The sequence below is a fragment of the Vanellus vanellus genome (genome assembly GCF_965231255.1).
Source record: "Vanellus vanellus genome assembly, chromosome: 10".
Taxonomy (NCBI): Eukaryota; Metazoa; Chordata; class Aves; order Charadriiformes; family Charadriidae; genus Vanellus; species Vanellus vanellus.
Genome location: NC_138915.1, coordinates 849,021 through 867,884, shown reverse-complemented (window position 1 = coordinate 867,884; position 18,864 = coordinate 849,021). Strand labels below are relative to the sequence as shown.

The following is an 18,864-nucleotide window of genomic DNA, read 5'->3' as shown; positions in this document are numbered from 1 at the left end:
GGGGAGGGGGTGCCGCAGCCAATGGGAAGCGGGAGGTAGCGCACGCGCCCTGCGTGCGGCGGGGCCAGGAGCGGCGTGAGGCGACCGGCGACATGTTCCGCTGCAGTGTAGCCGCCGCCGCCGCCGGCGCGGGGGGGTTGGCGCGAGCTCTGCGCCCCCTCAGCCCCGCACCGCGGGGCCGCGCCGCCGCAGGTCAGTCATGGACCGGGACCGGGGTCGGTCTCCCCCGGTACGGCGGCGGGCGGGTCGATGGGGCCCTGCCGGTGCGGTAGGCCCGAGTCCGGGGGGGGTGAGGGGGTGGGTGTGCTCCGTGAGGGCAGCGGTCCCGGTCCCCGTCCCCGTCCCCGCCGCTGGCTTCCTCCTACCGGCGGGTCGGGGCGCTTCCTCCCGCTGCCTGTGTGGCCCGGCGAAGCGGCGGCCCGGCCCGGCCCGGTACCACCTCCCCGCGGGGCCGGTGCCCGGGGAGATCGGCCGCGGTGGGGAACCGGCGGTTTCCCCAGGCTGCAGCTCGCTCGGGGGCTCTCGCCTCCCGTTAGGCAGGCAGAGGGTAGCCGGTCCGCCGTTGCAGCGGCTTTTGGCGCTGCCGGACGAGGAGGTAATTTGACAAAAAAACCCCGCGGTTTTGGCGGCGAAACGGGCGCGGGGCCGCTGCTCTGCCCTCGGTGCTGCTCCGCTCCACCGCCAGCCGCCTCGGAGAAGGCTTGTGGGTGGGAAATGGTCTTGGGGGATGGAACGGAGCCAGGGCGGTGGAGGCGCAGATCGGTGCCTGGCTCCCGGGAACGGGAGGGAAAGCTTCCACGTTTTGGGAAACCGTGAGTTAGATGGAACTGTTTAGCATATTCGTATCCGTTTGTATGCTTGTGGGTTTGCTGCGCGTTTATATCACAAATAAGGTGCGTTTAGGCCAAGAGATGGAATGGGTCTAGCATTTCACACATCATCTGAGCCCCGGAGGAGGCGGAAGGTGTTTCCTGCGCCGGGTGGGAGCAGGTTCTGCAGAAGAGCTCAACCACCGCTGGCAGCTCCAGCTGGGGTGGCTGCGCTATCCACAGCGCTCGGAGCCATCACCGTGACTGCTTCACTTAGAGATCTGATTGGGACAGGCGGGAGTCTGTGATTAAACTATAGTTAAAAAAAAAGAAGCCACCACCTTATATAGTTGTTCAGCTAGGTGTGCTCCTTGTCTTGCTTGCACGCTGGTAGATGCCTTCATGTGGATTGGCAAGCATTGCTACTCCTCCTCATTTGGGATGCCCTTTCTGTCAGCAGAAGCCTGTTTGTGCTGGTGGTTCACCTCAGTGGAATAAGCTGTGTTGGCAGAGGGACTTCTTGCTGGTGGAACCGTACCTACTGCTTGTCCTAACAAGGTTGCGTTAGCCTCTGCTCGCACGTGGCAGAGCAAAGTGCATCTTTGGACCTCTGACAGAAGAGATCTGGAGAAGGGCGTAAGAACAGCAAACGCGCAGTACACACACGTGTCTGATGTACTCTCCCAGCAATACATAGCTTGAAGGCTCCTTCAGCTGGAGAGTCTCTCTAGCTTCCTAGTAGATGTTCCTGTTATTAATTTGTTCAGTTACTCTTTGATCTTACAGATGTTTTTGGTATCCACAACTGCCTGGAGCTGTTTGTTGTGGCAGAGAATAATTCACTGCAGTCACTCAGATGTGGTACTGGGCGTTTCAAACAAGTAGCTTGTTTACTTGGTTTCAGAAATTACTTGGTCTCTAAATTTCAAAACATAACTTTGTATTGACAGTCTTTTTGTGTTTTTCTCTAATAAATTGTATTCCTTTAGGCAACTTGTTGCAGCGCTGGAATGTTCCCATAAAACTGCAGATGAGCAGACAAGTGGCTAGCTCTGGTGTGCCCGGGGGCAAAGGCGATAGTTCTGTTTTTGTCCTTATTGTGGGCTTATCAACGTTAGGAGCAGGTGCCTATGTAAGTAGAAAGGTAGTTCATGGAAAGAAGCTGCAATACATCTCTCCTGTCAAGCGTCTGCTGTACTTCAGCTAACTTCACTTAGCTTTTTATCTCTATAGCTATTTCCTCCTTCAGAAAACTTAAAAGGGAGCTAACTGAGATGGCTGGAAATTAACTTCTTATGATAATTTATTTTTTTTACTGTAATTTCAGTTACCTTTTAGGTTTGGTTTGTTTTTTTTTTTTTACTACAAAGGCACTCTTTTTTTTTTTTTTTACATCCTATGAACAACCACAGCTCTGTCTGTTGTCTTGTATGTGATAGCAGCCTATAGTTCAGGGAGATTTGGGTGGCATATACTTTTAATACCAAAGTGAACCATTCTTTGCCAAATCTCAATTCAGAACATCAGTGTTTAGGTTGTGTAAGTATACCAAACGAACCCAAAACTGGTGAGTGTACATTTATGTCCAATTCAAAAGGATAAAGCTTTTCAGCCCGACTTAAAGAGTAAATTACATTCCCAGACTGCTGAAGAGTAGCAGCATTACGTAGGAGCGGACAGGTCCTAAGTTTACATCACACAAATCTTTGTTTCAAAATTCTTTCTCTTAGAGGATCGTATTCATTAAAAGTTGCAAGATTTTCTCCTAATGAAACTCTTCACATGCAGAAGGCTCCTGGGAAATAAAAAAAAAATTCAAAAGAGCGCATGGAGGAAAAGTTGTTTCCTGTCCCCTTTAAATATTCTTTACTGTGCCTCACTGTACGTTTTTAAATAAACAAGGTAACTGAAATTGCAAAGCACATTCTGCTTTTCCTAAGATCTGTTTAATCAAGAGTCTTTAATATTCAGCTCTTTTCCTCTCTTCTCTTTCATTGCCTGTCTTCACCTACAGTTTTGCAATGTCATCATCTAAGATGCCCTTCTAGATCACTGACGTCTTCGGGTGTCCCTGGCAAAGCTGGCAGCAACCTATTGTTATACTTAATTGTAGGAGGAACAGTCACTGGGACTGGAGCTTATGTAAGATGCTTAAATAAATGTCTTTTAATTGGGTGAGAGGGTGTGTGGGGGGGTGCCTTTCTGTATGTCGTATCGTTAGCCATTTACTTTAACTAAACCGTCTTTGTGCTCCCTGGTCTCAGATATTTGATTTCAAGGGACACTGTCAAATAATTTTAAGTTCATAAATTTTATATTCTCAAAACACTGTAGTTCTTGGTGGGGAAAAAGTGTCTTAGAATTATCTTTTCCACATTAAATAAATCTAAAACCCAAATGGGCCATCTTCAATTTGTAACCATCAGAAAGGCACAAATTAGTTAACCCATCTATTCTGATATCAGTAATCTTGGCATACAAGAAAAGGAAATAACTGAATATAAGTATGCTAGATAAAAGAAAACTTGTCTGACTGTGATTTCTTCAGAGAAGAGCACGGAAATATCACTCCGTTATTGGGCAAAATACACAGCTATGTTTCTGCCCAGAAAGAACTTGGCATTGTTCCTTTGGAAAAATGTATCCTGAAGACCTGATTTCATATTTTGCATGTATATAATGGTAATTTTTTTTCTAAGGGATCAGATTTAATTTGCTGTATGCTGCCCTGCAGACTTGCTTAAAAACTTCATGGTTCTGCTTGCGAAAGCAGAGGTAGTTTTGTTAACCTTGACTTTTATATGTTTAAGCAAAAGGCTTTAAAAATATCTTAGTTCTTTTCAACACTGATGGGTTCTTGTTTTCTGATATTTTGGACATTGTTTCAGTTCCCTGGATACGCTTTTGTCTGCCTGTGCTCTTTTTCGTGCCTGGCATTAAATTCCTCAGTTCTTGTTTGAGACTATTTGCTATGTCATAAAACACCTTATTGTGGAGATTGGTAAAATGCAAAATGTCTAGGGAGTAAAAGAGATTTCAGTTCCCCAAAGGAATTAACTTTTGTTCAAACATAGTTTGGATGTCATAACACTCGGTTAGCTAACAGTAAGTGGTTTGGCATCAGCTGCAGCGTTACCTGTCATGCCTTTACATTTAGGAGGCTTTTATTTCTTGCTGGAAATGTTCCAGTTTTAATATTCTTTCACAGTTCAAAATCCAGTAATCGGGTAGACAGTTGTGTTTCAGACTGTCTTAATGTTTTTTTTTCTCTTTTATAAGCAATGCGAAATCAAAACTAATGCTGTGTACATATGATACGGGTTATTAGCAAGGCTAGGTTTTGCCGTTAAATAAGTGTTTGCTTCCCTCTAATTTGTTAACTGGGGGAAAATATCATACTGTGACCTGCTTCCAGCAGTCTCCTTGTCTTTTGCTCCTCTATGTTTCTAATTTTTCCTGGAAGTTAACATGATATCTTAAAAGATGTTCCCTCCTTGTTTGTACCACTAAATTGTATTCCCAGACCATGCAGGCTATGCTTATACTGTATCCTGAGTTTAACAGACAAATGAATAAGTCAGCGTTCAGACACGGGAATTTCTTCCAGCTGAAGGCTGTTACCTAGAACAGCCACGCTCCTGTGTCTGAAGAGCACCGCTAATGCCAGTGATGTTGTCACTGCTAACATCATGCCTGTAACATCTGGCCTAAAGAAAGCCAGTAAGGTTGTTTGCTCGCTCCGTCCAGCTGCTCTAGGCTTTTGAAGCTGGGAGTTGCTTTTTGCCTTGAATTTGTCTTCCTTTTCTGCAGCCTTGTGTTGTGCCGTGTGCCATGGCCTAGCTTGCAGATAGCTTTTTGAGGTTTGTTTGACTGCATTTCCTTTGTTGTATCTGATTCCTCTTGAAACAGGTCTGCAGCCCAAAGGCCAAACATCCACAGAAGGGTTGATTGCTTGCCTATGGGAAGCAACCAGACAACTGAGATCCATCTCATCATATGTAGAGCAGGTTCTTTTCTGAGTGCATTGCTCTTGTAGCTATGTATACATATGTTTATGGGCACTTTTTTCAGTGAGGTATATTTTGGTCCGTGTGCATTAATTGAAAGCAAATCGCTTTTCTGAGCAAGCAGGATAGACAAAAGCCTGTCAGGGGGTAGAGCAGTATGGTGCCTTGATGCTGTAAGATATACGAGGTAAATATCTCCTTGTCTGTCTCCAGGTATACAAAACATTGAGAGAAAACAAAGAGCGATTCACCAGCCGTGTCACAACAATAACTACGCGATCTCAAGAAAAGGAATCGACTCCTTCTGGTGGGTACTAGCCTGCTAGTTCTAGGTTTGGGTGTGTTTTTTGTAAGCTGCTAACTTAAGACCTTTAAAACAAATGGAACAGAGCCCTTCTGAAAACACAGATTAGCATAAGATGTGCCTTCACAGCATTGTCACTTCTTGGTGAATTCCCATGTCTTCCCAGCATAGAAGATGATGCTAGCTTTCCATGACCCAGAACAGGGCTCTGTTTTACAGATAATTGTGAGGATAAAATAGGTTATCTCTTGGGGCTTCTTTCTGCTGTTTATGGCTTGTGTGATAAAAGGAGAAAAGAGTTAGCCCTGCTTTTGGCTTTTACCCTTAAACAGTCTGGCAAAGACACTGTGATTCCAAAGGGATAATATGGTCTGCCAGCAGAAAACCCTGCCCTGTGCATAGTGGGCTAAGATCTCAAACTGCTATGTCTGAACTATTGAGCCGAAGGACGATATATTTCCTACTAACAGTGGCTTTAGGTCATAGAAGATAGGGCGTGTTATGTCATTTTACTAGGAAACCAACAGAAAGACTATCCTGCAGACAGGACAGAAAACGGATTGCTTTGGTTTGAGGGAGAGGATAAAACATGTTTGTCAGGGTTGAGGCTGGAGAACAGACAGGGAAAGCGTAATTGCTGAAGCAGAGGTCTTGGTAAGTCTACATTTCTGGAGAGTCAGTCCCTTATAGTGGAGAGTCTGTTAATCCTATGGTCATCTTGAGTCCACCCTGAACAGCAGCTTCCGAACTGCAGTATCCTTGATAGCCTGTGCTTCGCTGAATAAATCAGTGTCTTCTCTTTCTGATACAGGTGCTGCTTCTCAGGGCACAGCAGGTGAGTCTTGATGGTAATATTTAACTGACTGTTTTATTCCTACATACGGTTTACTGCATGTTGCTTAGAAACAGGACCTGCATGTGGGAGAAAATGCATTCTGGTAGGGACTCAAAAGTTGGTCTCCTTTCAGAAGAAAATTACAGAAAAATAGGCCTTGGCATTTTAGGGAACTTTACTTTCTTATAAACCGTTCACTGAATGCAAGTGCAGAGTTTTCATCTTGCTCACAAGTTGATTTGTGTTCTTAAAGACGACATGCAGCTAGATCAAACACTTTGCAGTTCATATTTTCCAAATAATTTTGAAAATTGTTTTCTGATTTGAATGACACCCAGGCCATATCTCTTCTTCCGGTGTTTTTAGGAATCTTTTGGTTATGTTCCTCTTGCTAGCTCAGCAAACTGTCACTTACTGTAAAACCTGAATGTTGGATCTGTGCTGCATTGTTTGGCCAGAGTAGAGGCCAAGCATGTTTTTGCTATCCTGAATCTACTGTACGAAGTATGTCTTGATCTTATATGAAGCTTCTGAAAGCTGAAAATGAACTTTGTGAGTCTTTGACTTTGCAACCACTTCACCCAGCTGTGCAAATGTAAACAGCATTCTTTCCTGTTCCAGAACTCTGCGATTGCCATTGAGCTCAGCTGTGAGGATCTAGCTTAGAAAAAATAATTTGCTGACATCTGACAGTTAGATTTAAGCAGGGAGCCAGCTTTGAGTGAGGCAACAGCATGGTTCTTTGTATTGGGGTGGAAGGGAAGGGGAGGAAAAGGTATTTGAAGGGCAATTTGCCAAAGGCAGTCTGTATGTGAAAGGCATCTGGTTACGTATGCTGTTCTTTGGGGCTGGGCTGTTTTCCCTGCTGTATTTGCAGTAAGCCGTCAAATCTGTCACCTGCAGCTCCGGGAGCTCGCCCTGAGGTCCCATCTCACGTTCCTTTCCTGCTGATCGGTGGAGGAACTGCTGCTTTTGCTGCTGCCAGATCCATTCGGGCTCGTGACCCTGGTGCCCGGGTAAGAGATGCCCTGTTCTGGAGCAGGGCTATGTGGATGGCTGAATGCTGTGCTTGCTTCAGAGCCTCTGTCGTATGTTCTGCTATTTGCCTGGCGTCAATACAGCTGACGTGTTTAATGACCGATTAAAGGTGCTGATTGTGTCCGAAGATCCTGCCCTGCCCTATATGCGTCCACCTCTTTCCAAAGAACTATGGTTTTCAGATGATCCAAATGTGACAGAGACTCTGCGATTCAAACAGTGGAATGGCAAGGAGAGGAGGTATGTGTCACTTAGGGGTAGCCCAGATGAAGGAGAGCATTTAATGATGATCAGGCTGTTCTCATGAGAGAGCCACTGCAGAGCTCTGAAGGACCCCAGAGTGCTGTGTGGACAAATTGCTGGGTCGATTTCTGTGTTCGTGTCTGCTATGAAGAGAGCCCAGGGGTGTGCGTGTGTCTGTGTGTGGTGTCACTAGGCTGATCGAAGAAGGGACAGCACTGCATGCTGTCCTTGTGTGTTGTTTTGAGCTGGAGCAGCTGACTGATACCTTGTGGAGTGCACGAGTCTCCACGATGTAGGCTGCAGACTTGTCAAGTGTGGCTTCCCAGGGATGCTGAGAAGTTACAAACAAGTCAGTCAAGCACTAAGGAGCAGACTGAAAGGTGTGGCAGTGCTGGCAGTTGTCAAGAGGAGTGCTGATTCCTACACAAGAGTTCACTCAGTACTTGATACCTCTTGAATCTTGCTATGATTCCCTTCAACATACACCACCACTGGCAGAAATCCTGTGAAATAAGCTAACAGTAAAGGCGAGGGTATAGCTTCATAGTTTAGAGCAGAGCTCCAGGGACCCTGGATCACATTTGATTCTTGTGATAAAGCCTTACTGCTCTAAACCCTTGAACTTCAACAGTGTGAAGAACCTAATTCTTGAAAATAGATAAATAAGAATTCTGGAGCTTGTTATGAATGCGTAGAGTTGTCTTGTGTATCATCGATAATTGCTGAATAGCTGGTATCACAGAGAAAGTGGAACCCATTTGATAATGGAGGTTTTTTTCAGTATATATTTCCAGCCACCGTCATTCTATGTGCCTGTTCGTGATCTGCCTTTTGTAGAAAATGGTGGAGTAGCAGTCCTCTGTGGCAAGAAGGTGGGTACAGCACTAGCTGTTGTTTTAGCATTATACGGTTCTTCCCAAGCAGGGCCTGTGCTCTAAGCTGAAACTAAACAACTGTAGACGGTGGTGTGGAGGGTTGGCTGAGGAGGAGAATGTGGACAAGTTTGGGAAGAGCGTATATGATGAAGCAGGGACTATGCTAACTTTACGTACAGCATGAGTGAAGTTTGAAAACAGGAGAAGCTATGAGGAAGAGTAGTTAGCTGAGGGAAGGATAAGTCTAGAGTTTGGGGATGGGACAAGAATACATAGAGCTTAGAGACAGAGTGTGACAAAATGGGAACTAGGCTATGTATCAGTCAGAGGGTGAGTAGTGGGTTTATAACGTGTGCAAAAGCATTGTGCAGAAGCAGCAGGAAGGTGGAAAAGTTTATGTGAAGTTTCTGATATGTTTCCTTCCTTGATTTTTATATGTTTCTAAAATAAGATTTAAGTGACTCCTCTTACTACTGAATGACACTAGGCGCCTGAGTCCATTTCTTAGACTCAGATTCTGGGAAGATTCACCTGATCTATGATGGCTGCCAAAGATAATGTCTCAATTCCTACTTCCAGTCTTTTTTTTCTCCCTCCCACACCCTTTAACTTAAAGATGGGCGAATGTTACTTCCAAGTTTGCTTCTCTAATCAATAGTCTGTGCAGTTTAACTCAAACAGTCTACAGTGTATGGAAGCTTGAGCTCTCCTGCTTGTTTGATTTTGCAGGTTGTGCATATGGATGTTAGAGGCAACATAGTGAAACTCAGTGATGGTACCCAGATATCCTATGACAAATGTCTAATTGCCACTGGTAAGTTGTTGTTTTTTGTTTTTTTTTTCTTTGTCTTGTGACAGGCTTTTTATTTCAGTGGCATTTATTTGACAAGGAACATATTGCAGTATGTGTCAGACACTTGGCAGAGCAGTCACATGAAGGACAGTCATACAAGCAACCATGCCATTGGGTTTTTCACCTGCCTCGCATCAGCCAGCTTCTCTGGGATGTTCAGAGTTTTGCCCTGTGAGAATCGGCAGGTTAGGAGGAAAAGGTGACTTCCCCAGTAGCTCAGTAAAGGAACCCCTGCGCAGGCCACCTCTTCAAATCCTGCCTGTAGCAGTAACAAGCAGAACAACCAGCTCTTGCTTGGGAAGAGCACTGCTTCAGCATCTAACCCTAGCAGTTCTACAGCCCTCTGTGGTTATAGTGGAACTGGCTGTCTCTAGTCAGTGAAGCAAGGTGTATAGCATTAGATCTTTTTCCTCTGGGTGGCTGTTGGATCATGTTAAAAACCTGGACAGCAACAGGGAATAGAACACATTAGGGCCACAAAGATGATCAGAGGGCTGGAGCCCCTCTGCTGGGAGGACAGGCTGAGAGAGCTGGGGTTGTTCAGCCTGGAGAAGAGAAGGCTCTGGGGAGACCTTATTGCAGCCTTCCAGTACCTAAAGGGGCTCCAGGAGAGCTGGGGAAGGACTTTTTACAAGGGCATGTAGTGATAGGACGAGGGGGAATGGCTTTAAACTGGAAGACGGGAGATTTAGATTAGATATTAGGAAGAAATTCTTTACTCTGAGGGTGGTGAGCCCCTGGCGCAGGTTGCCCAGAGAAGCTGTGGCTGCCCCGTCCCTGGAGGTGTTCAAGGCCAGGTTGGACGGGGCTTGGAGCAATCTGGGCTGGGGGGAGGTGTCCATGCCCAGGGCAGCAGGGTTGGAACTGGATGGTCTTTAAGGTCCCTTCCAACCTAAGCCATTCTATGATATTGTAACAGTTTTGAAAGCACAGACCAGATTCAAAGATAGCTTTGCATTGTCTGGATAGTCAGTAACATGGCCATGGTATCATTAGTCTCTCTTCCTCTCTCTGCTCTTGCCCTCAGGTGGTTCCCCAAGGAACTTACCTGCCATCGAAAGAGCAGGAAAAGACGTACAACGAAGGCTGACACTGTTCCGAAAGGTAATCTCCAGGTGCTGCTAGTCCTGGGGTAAGGTTGAAATAAATCAGAGCCAGTACCACTATTTTACGCTTTTTAACTCCTCTGCTTTGGGTCCAGGACAACTGGTAACCAGGAGTCCATTTGCCATTTATTCCTTTTCCCCAGGCAGGTAAACAGGGTAGAGCCTCCTAGGCCGCTCGTCTGCTTCCCTCAGGCCTGAGAGCTGTAATAATGTGTGATTGATTGATTGATTTATTTATTTATTTATTTTGTTTCCCTCCTGTATGACTTTGCTGCACCTTCCAGGCCTTTTAAAAACACAAGCAATGTAAGCTCTGCAAGTCGGTTTGGACTGTAAGCAGTGCGTGCCTTCAGGACCATGAGTAGACACAGGAAGGTAGCTTAGTACTCCAGCCTGCACACTTCTTGAGTAAGTGTATGCCACACTTCTGCAGCACACGGGCAAGAGGTTGGCCTTTGGCCTGAGACAGGACAGAGGTTGCTCTTATGCTCTGAAATTTTAGCTGAATATGAAGTTAAGTGTTCATGTTAGCTCTTGGATTGGCCTAAATAGTTTTTCTGAATAAACTGATACCCATGCCTTCTTCGTGGCATTTCTTCACCTTCATCCTGTGCCTTGGGACAAAGTGAATAAAAGACACAGAAGTCAGTCAATGGTCTTCTGTTTTTTGCTGTAGAGTTGCTTTTTGTTGGCCTACTACACTTTTTTGAAAACATGGGATTTAGGACAGGCATGCAGGCTTCTCCTTCATCATTCAGGGAATGAATCGGGAATAAGAAGCCTGATGGCAACTTTCTGCTTTGTGCTGGGCTTCCCCTAAGGTCCGGTCTGCTCAACTGTGGGAAAGGAAAGATGGATGATGTAAGCTGTGGCATCCTCATAGCACTGTATATATGTGCTGTGGTACACTTGTGTCTAGAAATTTCATTGTGATTTTTCTTGGAAGTTAGGGGAAAATGCAGGACTGAGATTGCCTGGACAGAGAAAAGCTTACGCAAACATCAGGAAGCCTGAGAGTTTTTTCTATGCAATAGACAAACAGGAGGAAGGAGAAACATGTTTCCCTTTCTAAGTTGGGGAGAGAGTTGCCCCTATTTCAAAGGGAGAAATTGGAGAAAAATATATTCTGCCTGCCATTCCTGTTTGAGGATATTTGAAATGGGAACAAATCTTCTTTCAGATTGAGGACTTCAAAAGTCTGGAGAAGATTTCAAGAGAAGTCAAGTCCATCACAATTATTGGTGGTGGTTTTCTTGGCAGTGAGCTGGCCTGTGCACTGGGAAGAAGAGGTAAGTGTGCTTCTGCAGGCAGCTTCTCTTCAGCTGGCACCTTGATGGAAATGGTAGACATTGAATGTAAACATTATAAACTTCCTTTTCATTCCCTGGCTGCTGAGTTTTTGCACAGACTTGTGGTTTGTCTGCAATAACCTTAATGCACATTAGCTGTCGAGCAGCCCCTGACCACAAGGGTTTTTGTAAGTTGGGGTCCTGGAAGCTCTGCAGGTGAGCGCATGTTGCAAAGTCATTCCACCCCGTAAAAGGTTATATTTGCTCCCTCAATGCGAAAAGCCACCCTAAAACTATTATGCCAAAGAGGTTGTGAACAACTGGATTCTTACTGTCAAGTGTGTGCAGCGTTTTGAGTAGTGTCTTTACAGTAATTTTTCTAATAAGGGAAGTTTTCTCAAAAATACTAAGCGTTTTACTTGAAAGTCTGCTGTCTGTTATCCTAGAGTTTGTGTGAAACAGTGGCCAGTCACTTTGTGACTCCTACGGAAAATCTGGGAGCCAGAACTCCCAGTTTTGGAAACTTCTGTCAAGCTCCTTGCATAAAGTAAAGCACATGCTTGTGTCCTGAAGTCTGTGCTGCTGCTCTTTATCCATGGGTTGTAAGATGCCTCCTCTTTGCTCTCCTTCCAGCACGAACCAGAGGCCTGGAGGTGATTCAGCTGTTTCCAGAGAACGGCAATATGGGCAAAGTCTTGCCTGAATACCTGAGCAACTGGACCACAGAGAAAGTCAGAAAAGGTGAAGCTGCACTTCAGTGCTCCTCCTGTGCATGTGGCAGAGCTGTGGTGTTTAGGCCAGTGGCTGTTGTGTAGCTCTTCCTTGTGAAATACCACTCTCTGCTTGTTCTGTCAGGAGGACTGGGACCCTTGCAGGGTGGCCCAGGTACAGAACAGAACAAGCTGCGGTTCAGGCAGAGAGCTGCCGTCTGTCTCTGGCTTCTTAGCAGTTCCTCTGGGAAAGCCAAGCAAATCTGCATGCTGAAGCTAGTGAGATCTTCCCTCTGGCTGTCCCCACACAGGATGATCCATACTGCCATACTTGCGAGTTACTGCAATGGCCTCTGTAATCTGGAACCAAAGTTGTCTTACGATAACTGCCTGTTCTCCTCTTCCGAGTTGCTCTAGCTTTGAATAATTTGACTTCTGGCAGCCTAATGTAGCCATCCTAGAGTCACTTTGGGAGAAGAGTTGCGTGGCCCCATGCCTTATGCATACACCTTTGTAAGGCCAGCAGCTGCAGTGTTTAGCTGATAAAGTTAAGATCTGAGATGGCTTTTTTCATTTGCTGTATTAAGTGCAGAATATATTCCTGTCCATTGGTGAGGGGAGTGGGGATAGAGAGAGGAGGGCTATGTTTTGGGCTGCAGATTGCAGGGCCTGATAACCCACAGGTCTGAGTTACTTTCTTTTGTTTATGGAAGCTGCGTTGTCGGACCTCTGGGTCTGGCTGTGACAGAGCAATAGGTAATCGAATGTCCTTAGTGCCTGAAAACCTGTCTTGGGGAGTTCTTTTGGATGTGACCTTGTCATCATATGAGATGTACTTTTGGTTACCATTTAAGTAGCTCTTTCAAACTTTTTAGCAGGGTTTTTTTCTGCTCTTGCTTCACTCAAACTACTGGCACATGCAGCAGAGATGAGGTGGCCTCTCCCTCGGTTCCTCACCTTGCCCCTGCTCTGCCTGCATCTGCACCAAAGATACCTGCTTCAGCTGAAACCCGTCGACCCCCGAGCAAGCTGTTATGTTTCCTATGTTTATTTCCAGAGGGTGTTAATGTTATGCCTAACGCTGTGGTCAAGTCTGTCTCTGTCTCTGGCAATCGGCTGATGATTAAACTGAAGGATGGCCGAAAGGTAAATTTAAAAGCAGGGAGAGGGTGAAGTCTGCAGGGGCATTGAGAGAATTAAGATAATAATTTTGAATTCCCAAACAGGTGGAAACAGATCATATTGTGGCTGCAGTAGGGCTGGAGCCTAATGTGGAATTAGCAAAGTCAGCTGGGCTGGAGGTGGACTCGGACTTTGGAGGGTTCAGGGTGAATGCGGAGCTGCAGGCACGCTCCAATATCTGGGTGGTGAGTATGTGCAAATGAGTTTTCTGTCTGCTGGCTGTGCTGATGCAGTCAGCATACACGGAGTTACGGGGGCTGGCAGACCTTGATTAGGTGAATGGGGCAAAAAATAGCAAGGAATGATACCAATTGTAGTGCAGATCCTGCTGGCAGCCATGGAGTCTGTTCGTGCACCACGGCACGCTTTGTTGCTGTGGTGACGACTGTGTGAGTTTTTGAATATTTATGCTGTGTAAGAGGAATTGGGGTAACCTAAAGATAGTGCAGATTACTCTATTGCATAACAGTCCCTTTGGTGGGAGTCGAGACTTTGATTCCTCTGGAAAAATGTGCCTCATGCTGTCTTGTTTTTCCAAAGATCAGTGAAAAATGCTGAGAAACTGGGACTTGTGTAGCCTGGGGAGTGGGATAAGGTGGTGGTGGTGTTTGGGGTTTGTCAGAAAAACTCAGCTCATAGTTCCCCTTTGTTCTCGTCCCAATGCCCTTTTTTGCTTGTACATTAATTTAAGCTTTTGATGTCAATGTTCAGTGCTCACTGAATGATTCTTTTTAAGGCAGGGGATGCTGCTTGCTTCTACGATATCAAACTAGGTAGGAGACGCGTAGAGCACCACGATCATGCTGTTGTGAGTGGAAGACTAGCTGGAGAAAACATGACAGGAGCTGCGAAGCCCTACTGGCATCAGTCCATGTTCTGGTAACGTTGATTTCTTCTTTTGGTATTTCTTATTTGGCCACATTGCAGGAGCTATGACAAGATACACTGTGTAGAGGTTTCTGTTTCCTCAGTGTAGTGAAACTACTTCAGCAAATCCCTTGTACAACTTGCATGTTCCCAGAGCTCAGGGAATGGGAAGGCATTTGAGCATTCCCTGCTCTGCCCTGACCTCTCTGAAATGTTTCTCCTGCCTACAGATCCCAGTTTGTCCCTGAATGAGTCCCATTCAATGAAGCAAGTAGCCATAAAGAGCAGCCCCTTTCCTCAGAGGAGGCTAATTTACAGGTTGAACTTAGCAGCAGCTTCTCTGTTACAATTATCTGAAGTTCCCCAGCACAAAACTGTTGGTTTCGGTTGTGTTGCACCTTTGCTGATGAGCTGAACTGATGCTTTAGTAGCAACGCATTGCTGCATCCAGGAGGAGTAGTGAAAGCTTCTTGTTTTCTGGAGAGAGGTGTTGAGAAAATGGGCAGTTATGCTGTATCTTTCTTGAGTTCTTTTTAAAACAAAAAACAAACCCCCGCAAACAAACAAAAAATAACACCACCACCACCACCCCCCCACACACACACATACCCACACACCCACCCCAAAGCCTGTTAGCTCAAGATCAGAAATGTAAAGTTAGCAGCAACTTAAATATGGGGGAAGGAGTTTTACTTTTCTTGGAGAAACCCCCTCAAAAACAGTTATTTACGACTTGATGTCATTTACCTGAACACTTGGTCTATACTGCATGGGCTCTGGACCCAGAAGAGTTTCTCATCTCACTTCTAAACAAGGACACAGACGCACCCATTCCAATTGTGTGTTTTTCTTCAGGTTACTTCGACCGTGACACAGATGCAGGCAGCTGGGGGGACTGGGAGTTGCAGTCTTGTGTTTTGTTGACAGGTGTTAAAGCAGGGGGTTTGCCAATCCTCACTGAGTGAGACTTCCTTCTCCTGTGCTAAAAAGCTGGCAAATAGCAAGAACTCCTCCTGCATTTTCTCAGGATGTTGAGGATCCCTCCTGAGCTCTGACTTACCTACTGCTGGGTGCCCAGTCTGGTCAGCTGGCACATTATTGGTATTCCTTTCAGTAACCCCAGTCTCTGCTGGAGGATTCTGGCCAGAAAGATAGTGATGTACATGTAGAGATACCCAAATTGTTTTGTGGGACAGATTTATTTCCTCAGCATAGTTGGGAATGCTTTTGATACATTGTACTTACTGGCCCCCAAACCACAGTTGCTTTGACTCCTGTAAGTGCCCCAGTTCAAATTCAGCTGGTGCCCAGTTTGAGGAGGTGTTACAGCAATGTGTTCTTCTCTTTAATATTCCTTAAATGCTTTCTCCGAAATACACACTAAACAATTGTCTGTGCTGCAAAGTCTAATGCTTACAACTCAGCATTACCACAAGTTCAGTCAAATGGTCTTATTGGGACCAGAGGAACACCTGCTTCTGTCCCAACTCTGTCTCCTAGTCACATTCGTACTAAGCAAGCAACAGAGAAGATTTTTGCAGGTACCTACTAACTGCATCCTGATCCTCACGTTTGAATGCTGAGGTCAGATGTGTGACTTTCTAAAGGGCTGAGAGATACGCAGCTCTTGGAAGCCACCCAGCTTCCTTCGAGGGAGCAGGACTTAAAATATTTAAGTTTTTGTTCATTGAACCGGTTTCTTCTGAAACTGATGGCCTTAGACTTGCTGTGTTTTCACTCCTTGTCCCACCCTAATGTATGCAGAAGAGACTAATGTGTGTCATTTCTCCTGCAGACCATGATGTCTCACACAACACCATCATTAAGGATTTGGGGCTGAATGGAATTGCCTTGTATTTGTCTCACTAATGCTACAAATGATTATTTTTATTTTTATTTTTTTCTGCTTCATTCCTAGGAGCGATCTGGGCCCTAATGTAGGGTACGAAGCCATCGGCCTTGTTGACAGTAGTTTGCCAACAGTAGGAGTCTTTGCAAAAGCAACAGCAAAAGACACACCAAAAAGTGCAACGGAGCAATCAGGTAGGGCTACAGTCATGCTTGGGAGCCATCTGTGTGCACAGTGGGGTTTGTGTCTCGCTCTCTGTGGTGGCCACAGAGTCAGTCTGATCTTGCTGTAGAGCACTAGGGAGACATCAATCTGTTTGCTCCTTTTCTAGACCAAGCTTTAAAGGCTGATTTTGATACTAAAATGTGATTAAAACATAACATTCCTCAAAGAAGACGTTACGTAATTCATTTACCAAAACTAACCTATTTTTCCCAGTGAAGCTTAATTTCCTCCATAGCAATAAAATGATCAGGTTTTGTACAAAAGTGATCATGTGGATCCAAGCACATGTGTCTTGTATATGCTGCCTGGAAGAAGTAGACTGTTCTGTCTTTGGCGTTTGGTGATGGAAGTTGGGGATTGTCAATGTTGTGCTTCACATTAGGATTGCTTCATTCCTGTGTTACTGAAACTTTTGCTGGAAACAACTGAAAGAAACACGCCTCAGTCTCTCAGAGAGCCTGCTCGTTAGTCTGCTTTCACCATCACAGGCAAATAGCTGCTGCTTTTTTCTGCACTGGATGTTTGCTATCTCTTATCTTTGCATTAGGGACAGGTATTCGATCAGAGAGTGAAACAGAAGCAGAAGCCTCAGAAGTTCACATTTCTCCAAGCTCTTCACCCACGCCTCAAGTTCCAAAGCAAGGAGAAGATTATGGCAAAGGTGTCATTTTCTACCTCAGGGATAAAGTTGTGGTAGGAATTGTATTATGGAACATCTTCAACAGGATGCCTATTGCTCGAAAGGTCAGTACAGGACTAGAGTGCTGAACTGGAAGGCTTGCTTAGACTGGGGATTTTCTTGTGGAAAAATCAATGTACCAATTCAAAAGGAGGATAAATAAATGCAGATGCTCTGTCTGGAGCAGAGCTGTGCAATATCCAATGGTAGCCCTGTCTCGGGTGAATTATGGGAGATGTCCTTGTGCTTTTCTGCACGTTTGTTCAAAAATCTTACAGAAACAACTTGAATTAGATTTATTCTTCAAGCCTTGCCTTTGCATGGTTGCAATTTCAGGCCTGTAAAAAGTACAGGCAAGAATCACATGCAACTTGAGCATCAGAGTGAAATGTCCTATTTTTGTGCTGCTTTGTCTACTGTACAAGTGCCTAAAGCAGTCTTAAACTTCTATCATCCTAGACACACAGCCACAAAAAGTCAGGGTTAGAAGCAGCCTTGAGTAGGTGCTTAGTCTGTCTGCATCCCCCATAGTCTGTCTCCATCCTCCAAGGTAAGATCAGCTATGCTTAGGTCATTTTTTCTAACATCTTTGGAGAATTTCAGTAGTTTAAACTGAGAGTGATTCCACACTATCCCCAGGTTATCTGGCCCAAAATGAACTATTCTTAATGTTGGAAGTTTCCCTTGGTATCTAATCTGAAGCTTTCATGATGCAATTTAAACCTGTTGCTTCTCCCATCCCCACGAAAGAGAGATCCTTTCTTTCTTTCTCTTCGCAGCCCTTCCTCTAAGTCAGAGCGCCGAGTATGTACAGGCTCCTTGGCCTCTTAGTCTCCTTGTCTAAAAGACAGGTTTGCAAGTTTAAGCCACTTACAGTGGCTCCTCTATCACTGCAAAGAGACTGGGTCATCTTGTCAGAGCTGAGAGGAATCACTTTTTGAAGACACTTGTTCTCCCCAGGTGTAAAGGGAAATCCAAACAACAGAAACGAATCCTACAGGGAGTGTGGGGTTGGTTTTAACCCCAGCCATTCCTGTAGCTAGACGATGCTATATTTAATACTCCCATATAGATTTGGCTGTAGTAAGTACTGTTGTGTTGTGGACTGCCTCATTTGATGAGTTGTCATCAACACAGCTTCATAGAGGATCTAAGAAATTCATCACATTGGCTGGTGACCATGTAGAGTCTTGCAGCACTGGTTGTTTACTGTATGTGCAGGTTTTAATGTGTCCTTCCTTCCTTCAGATCATCAAGGATGGGGAGGAGCATGATGATCTCAACGAAGTAGCAAAACTTTTCAACATCCACGAAGACTAAACTCCAGAACGGGAACACTGCAATAGGAGTGAGTAGGGCAGTGGGGGCCACTGGCTGTGTGCGCCCCTTCATCTCAGACAACTTCCTCCAAGTACCTGTGAATATTTCCAGTCACCTAGAGCTCTAATGTTTGCACCAATAAATTCAGATTGTTCTAAGTTAAATGCCTTCTTCCTGCACCTATGCGTTGCTGGCATTGAAAGGGGAGTGTGCTACCCCCTGTTGTCAGTTTTTCCCCTGTATCGACAACAGAGAAGCCTGCAGAGCTGCCTCTTTGCTTGAAGCACTGCCCAGCCGGTGAGCTTGCCATCCTGCCGGCTAGCTGTGCCCAGGACTGTGCTCTGGGCAGCAAGTACTGCCTGTGCAGGAACAAAGTACATCCTGACGGGGTGAAATAGTATGGGATGCAGCAGCTCCCATGTAAACTTGCATTTGAAGCCAGATGGTGGTTGTAAGATGGGGTATAGAAGGGATGGGAAGAATAAGGAGAGAGGCTTAGAGTTGCGAAGGCAGGAGATAAGGGACTATGAGAGCGATGGAGGAGGTGCACTAATGCAGGTTTGGAGAGCAGAGGCTGAAGTGGGGGGAGGGAGAACCAGTCACTAGTGATGCTGGGGCTGATGATATCAGGAGCACATTACCACCTCTCCAGCCACCATGTGCTTTCTGTTAA

General features: G+C 45.5%; 1 protein-coding gene across 2 annotated transcripts; it reads left to right on the top strand.

Moving 5' to 3' along the window:
• Positions 1–68: 68 nt before the first annotated feature.
• On the top strand, positions 69–18,349 carry AIFM1 (apoptosis inducing factor mitochondria associated 1; the record flags this gene model as incomplete). 2 transcript variants are annotated; one of them, XM_082488367.1, is made up of 17 exons in its annotated part: positions 69–192; positions 2,824–2,951; positions 5,030–5,123; positions 5,932–5,955; positions 6,859–6,971; positions 7,103–7,233; positions 8,018–8,108; positions 8,841–8,925; positions 9,992–10,068; positions 11,251–11,359; positions 11,993–12,100; positions 13,127–13,215; positions 13,296–13,436; positions 13,988–14,130; positions 16,037–16,161; positions 16,740–16,936; positions 18,120–18,349. In XM_082488367.1, 17 exons carry the CDS (start codon positions 93–95, stop codon positions 18,189–18,191), a joined length of 1,827 nt encoding a protein of 608 aa, XP_082344493.1. In that variant the 3' UTR covers positions 18,192–18,349. The 2 variants fall into 2 exon arrangements, with proteins under 2 accessions (XP_082344493.1, XP_082344494.1); XM_082488368.1 differs by lacking the exon at positions 2,824–2,951 and adding an exon at positions 1,799–1,941 and having other exon boundaries at positions 93–192.
• Between the last annotated feature and the right edge of the window lie 515 nt (positions 18,350–18,864).